Source organism: Homarus americanus, unplaced genomic scaffold (assembly GCF_018991925.1).
Source record: "Homarus americanus isolate GMGI-L3 unplaced genomic scaffold, GMGI_Hamer_2.0 scaffold53644, whole genome shotgun sequence".
NCBI lineage: Eukaryota > Metazoa > Arthropoda > Malacostraca > Decapoda > Nephropidae > Homarus > Homarus americanus.
In genome coordinates, this window is record NW_024729231.1 from 1 (window position 1) to 5,892 (window position 5,892).

The following is a 5,892-nucleotide window of genomic DNA, read 5'->3' on the forward strand; positions in this document are numbered from 1 at the left end:
ATGGCTTGAGTGTGGAAGGAGTAATTTTTTGTAGCTACCTGTACATAAAATATGTGCTATTGTATTTTATGTTATGTTATGTATCAATTTTATTGTTTATCATAGCAAATTTTTTTTACTTTTGACTTACAGTATTCAATATGAATTTTTTTATAATTAAGCTCATCTTGTACTCACTAAATTGTTTAACTCTGAACTACATCATTTATATAGAAGATTGGCATTCATAAATCAATTGTTTAACTTCAAACTTGTTTATAACAAACTTGTTTATTTTTAACAATATTAGGGATTGCAGTACAGGGTACTGTACTCAGTGATTACAGCTCTGCTGTTCGAACCTGTTGTTGGCCCTCTGTGCTTTGCTGTTATTCCTCATTTAGCATTAATTTCACTTAACATTAGCTTTTCTGGAATGCAACCCCATTATTAAATGAGGGATACCTGTACAGTTATTATCCAAGTCTTAAAGTGTGGTGTTTGAGTGGATACAGCACTCGCCTCCTATTCTGGGGATCAGTGGTTCGGGCACTCCCAGTTCACCAAGCCGTAAATGGATACGTAAGTTTACAACTTGGGGAAGTGAAGGCGGTCGAGAGCAGTACCGGCCATGCTGCCTCCTTGTGTACTGAAGGCTTCGTATACAAAGTGCTGAATCTACACAGTACCTAACAGGCAGTCATGCCTGTGGAACCCACTTCCACATTGAAGTTTTACTAACTTTTGATGTTTTAGTCCTGGATTAGGCATTGCACTTTCGTTGTCAAAATTTGACAAAGGTTACGGATGGTGTTCAATAATAAAGCAGCCACAAGTATTGACCAATCACTAGGAGACTTTAGTTGATGAAAGAGGTTAGGCATAGGTTTAGAATAGGCACGTCATTTGTTTGGTCAACATTGGGCAAAGGTCACTGAGAAAGATTAATTTCCCACTCATGACTTCAGTTGAATGTGAGTTTTTATCATGCCTTACTACTTTTTTTATATGTTTTTTTTATTTTATTTTTTTTGCATGCATTAGCCCACACCAGGCACAGGTAATTTTTAATGACCCACATCAAGGCGGGGGAGATGTAATAAAATAATAATAATAATGATGATGATGATGATGATGATGATGATGATGATGATGATGATAATAATAATAACAACGAAGGTGGGTGACAAGAATTTACATGCATTTGCTTGCCTCTTATTTTAATGAATTCATTAAAACTTTATCCCCAAGTGGATGAAGAGTCAGAATATTGGTTAGCTGTACATATATGGGATTTTGCTATTTGTCTCACAAGATATGCTTAGTCTACTTTATTATAGCTTGAATGCAAGATTTCCATTTATTTCTTATTACAGTATTTTTAATTATATTTTTACTATTATTATTAATATTAATTTTTTCAGCCTGCAAATATATTCTTTACACTGGATGGACGGCACATCAAACTGGGTGATTTTGGGTTGGCCCGATTAATGCCAAACCTGGTTACCTGTGGATCAGGAGAAACGGATATAATTGTAGAAGAAACCAACCTTACACCAATATCTGAGCATGCACCAAACACTCGTGGTGTCGGAACACCTATTTATGCTGCTCCAGAACTCAAGATTGGTGGTCGATACGATACTAAGGTACAGTATTGTAATGAGACATAATTTTATGTTTGTCTTTTAATCTGTTTATTATCAGGTTAAGCTCACTATATTGGGGCATAACCAAGGGGGCTGGGTTCCTTCCTTTTGTAGAGATGTGAGTTTTGCATAAAGATTGTTCTGTTAGGAATGAGCCCCTGGATATAATGCTACATATGTTTTATGGAATTTTGTTTGTAGAAAAGTTGTCATAGAAGATACCTCTTATTTTTTATGTAAAATTTCATGTTAGTTTTGCATTATTAGAATTCTGATTCACAAGACAAAACTCTTATCTGTACAGTATATGAATTGAGTTATTTCATCTCTTTCTAGAGTGACATGCACAATCTAGGAATCATTCTGCTGGAGTTCTTTCAACCATTCCAGACGGGATCAGAGAGGATCCACGTGATTAATGCCCTTAAAACAAAACGACAGTTGGACCAAGAATTTCTCACCTTGTGGCCTGATATTGTAAGTATTAACAGAGGAGTAATATAATACTAGTTGTCTTGTCTCCTCTCATTTCTTTTGTTCCAAACTTCCTTTGTTCGGCACTACCCAAATGAGGAGATAGTGCAGGAACAGTGTGTGACATTGTGGAGTTTGTTAGATGAGTGTAATGAGTTCATACAGTAGCTGTTCGATAACTCGCCTGTGAGATGCAGGTGCTCAGCAGCATCAAAGTTTTATTTTGCCACCTCTGAATTTTAGTGACTATAAATATAAGTCTCCTTGGATCAATATCTGACTTGGAGAACCCTCTTTTTGTCGAATCAGGACAAGGATATTTCGAAACCTTTCTCCTCTTTTGGGTTATATTGTGACATTCAACCAGATTGAGGTTTGGTGCTGGAAAGCCAATGTAACAGATAATGGATGAGGAAAGGTCTGAGTTTATTAGCTGTCATAGCAACTAAGACTCATACATCTCTGTTATTAGTGGTAAACCCTTGACCTTCAGACCCCTCTCACAGGTTGTGATGGGGAGAGCTGTACAATTTTCACCTCCTCCTCCTCCTCCAACTAATACAGTCCCTCTGCCTCTCCTCCAACTAATACAGTCCCTCTGCCTCTCCCCCAACTAATAGTCCCTCTGCCTCTCCTCCAACTAATACAGTACCTCTGCCTCTCCCCCAACTAATACAGTCCCTCTGTCTCCCCCAACTAATACAGTCCCTCTGCCTCTCCCCCAACTAATACAGTCCCTCTGCCTCTCCCCCAGCTAATACAGTACCTCTGCCTCTCCCCCAACTAATACAGTACCTCTGCCTCTCCTCCAACTAATACAGTCCCTCTGCCTCTCCTCCAACTAATACAGTCCCTCTGACTCTCCCCCAACTAATACAGTCCCTCTGCCTCTCCTCCAACTAATACAGTCCCTCTGCATTTCTTTTCACCACATCCAACACCAGTCCTTCACTGGACTTAAGGTAATGTGCTATATTTAACTGATTAATTCATATTGATTTGATTTACTGTATCTTATTTTGCTAGTACAGTACTGTGTCATTATTATTATTAATAAGTATATTAATTGGTGGTTTGATAACTATGTACAGTATTTATGATTTTTTTTAGATGTGGTTTTTCATTTGCATCTGGGACAGATTAATTATTAATTTCATTGTTTCAATATGGTTAATTGATCTTGTTTACAAACATCTAGTTTACAAACACATTTCAGGAACACATCAAGTTGTAAACCAGGGACTGCTTGTACTTGATGGGTATTGTTGACCCATTTCTGCTTTGAAATAGGATTTGAAAGATAAATATTTAAATAAGTTCTTGAATTTTTCATTATTGTGACAACAGTGTTAAAGAACTACAGAACCGTTGGCTCTACTTTCAATTATCTACCATCCAACATTAGAAGGACCACAGGAAAAGTGTACTTGGACAAGAAATAATGACTTTTATTTAATTTTTTCTTCTTCTTCAGGCACCTTGGATATTGCAACTCACTGATCCGGAGCCAAACGATCGACCGTCAGCTTATGAAGTATTGGAGTCAACATTGTTTAAAATTCCAAAATTGGAAAGATCGCCTAAAAAATTGCCAATGGAAAAATCTGATGAGATTTACCAAAAAAATGCTGAGATTGCAAAGTTGAAGGAAGAAAATTTAAAGCAGAAGGAAATAATTGCTCAGTTACAACAGGAAATTGAAAATATGAAGATTGAAATTAATAACAAATGAAAAGCATCCAGAATAATTAATCACTGTATTCATTTTAAATCTGAATCAATTCAATTTGTTTCTGAAAAAAATTCTTTTCTCTCAAAAATGGGGAAAATTTGAACACAGCCTTAATCTTTAAACTAAGGTCTTTAGGCACATAAGGTTAGTAATTACACTAGACCATCGGCAAATACTAAAAATTATGGGAGATACATTCTCTCTCTCGGTCCGAGTCATTGTTGTATGTTTAATGACATCCATATACATATGCGTACTGTATATATATATAAGCAGAAGATCTCGTGATTCCCATTTGCTTCAGAGTCAACCAGTTTAAGTCTTTTACCTCCATATTTAGTGAAAACCCTGGTTTATTAGAAGAGCACTGGATTCCAGGTAAATTACTACTAAATAGTAGCTGGTTTGGAGTTAACTTCAGCTCTGAGATATGAAACAATATACAGTAGTAGTTCTGAAGACTACTGTGGCAACATATCAAAATGTATTTTTTCATGGCAGTCCACATGCAAAATACAGGATGACAAGTTTTTATCATGGCGGCAGGTCACAATACATAACAGCAGTGAAGAACATAGTTCAATATTTTCTGTAACATCAATTCTTTACTAATTGTAGCAGCATTTCAAAAGCTGGTAATATGAGAAGCTATATGCAACAGCAGACCATTTGCTAAATTCATCATCAAGTAAAGAGTTATGTACAGTACAGCTAAGAGTCAGCTGACACAGCACAAGCTAAGATACAATACACAGTCAGTAACTAACAGAAAGTCAAGACCTTGATTGCAGTAGAAAGTGAAGGGCAGTTACAACATCATTTCAAAAATTGGTTATGGTACCAAGTTAGGGTCATTAATGGGACTGCAGCTACAGGATATGGTAGCAAGTTAGGGTCATTAATGGGACTGCAGCTACAGGTTATGAGTTGTGTATGATAGTAGGTCTTGAAATAGATGATATTTAGTCAAAATACAGCTGATTGTATTTTAACTGCAGGTGCAAGATTTGAATTATAATTAAAGCAGCAGGTTCCCAACTTCATCTATTTGTTAGCTAAATGAAGCAGCAAAAGTAGAACAGTGTACAATCAAAACTACGGCATAAGAATAGTGGGGTTTCCACTAATCTGAGAATTACCATTTGACACTAGTGGCAGATCTATATTTATTGTAGGGGGTTTAAGTTTATTTTTTATTGTTTATGCAATTCATAAAGTTATAAAAGGGTAAATATAAAATGATGTACAGTTTTCATAGTCTGGGCTAAATCCTCATAGCAGCAAAGTTTTCCCTGGAAACAACAATAGTCACTCATTGTATGAAGTGACATCAACAGTTACATTTCACCAAAAAAATAAAAAATAAAAAAAAATAAAAAAAGATTATCAGAAGTGTGAAAAAATATTCTTGGATTTTTATCATGATTTAGGATTACTATGTGATTTGATTGTTATTCGCTCAAACATGAAATGAGTTGTGTTTGTGATTTTATGTAGTGTTATGGGAAGGTTTGATAGTGAGGTCTCTGAATCCACTTTTGATCTGCCACTGGACATAAATTGTTCCTATTGGTTTATTCCAAGTGTCATGTTGTGATGAGTTCAGGATCTGTTTAACAAGTTCAGAACCCCTGTATGTACAGTCCTTTGTTATTGTTTTTTGTAATATATCTCAGTTCATGAGTTAATTCCCCTTACAAGTGAACAAATTGTAAATATGTAATGACATATAATTCACCACTTTGGAGGTTAGAAAAAATGTAAGCCTTATCTCTCAGTTAAGTTTGAAATCATTTGCAGATAATGTACTGTACTTCTAATTCAAGGTTATTTTAGCAAAATGTAAACTTTTATATATATATATATATATATATATATATATATATATATATATATATATATATATATATATATATATATATATATATATATATATATATATATATATATATATATATATATATATATATATATATATATATATATATATATATATATATATATATATATATATACATATATATATACATACACGTATATATATTCCTTTGGTTA

General features: G+C 34.6%; 1 protein-coding gene across 1 annotated transcript; it reads left to right on the forward strand.

Moving 5' to 3' along the window:
- The first annotated feature begins 200 nt into the window (after positions 1–200).
- LOC121866357 (eukaryotic translation initiation factor 2-alpha kinase 1-like) lies at positions 201–5,688 on the forward strand. The gene is made up of 3 exons (XM_042365974.1): positions 201–1,631; positions 1,968–2,108; positions 3,580–5,688. The coding sequence occupies exons 1-3, from the start codon at positions 1,473–1,475 to the stop codon at positions 3,835–3,837; spliced, it is 558 nt and encodes a 185-aa protein (XP_042221908.1). The 5' UTR covers positions 201–1,472; the 3' UTR covers positions 3,838–5,688.
- Positions 5,689–5,892: the final 204 nt, after the last annotated feature.

Coding starts and splice junctions, on each gene's coding strand:
- LOC121866357 (XM_042365974.1), top strand. CDS start 1,473: ATGCCAAACCTGGTTACCTGTGGATCAGGAGAAACGGATATAATTGTA. Junction 1,632..1,967: donor GTGGTCGATACGATACTAAG/GTACAGTATTGT, acceptor ATCTCTTTCTAG/AGTGACATGCACAATCTAGG. Junction 2,109..3,579: donor TCACCTTGTGGCCTGATATT/GTAAGTATTAAC, acceptor CTTCTTCTTCAG/GCACCTTGGATATTGCAACT.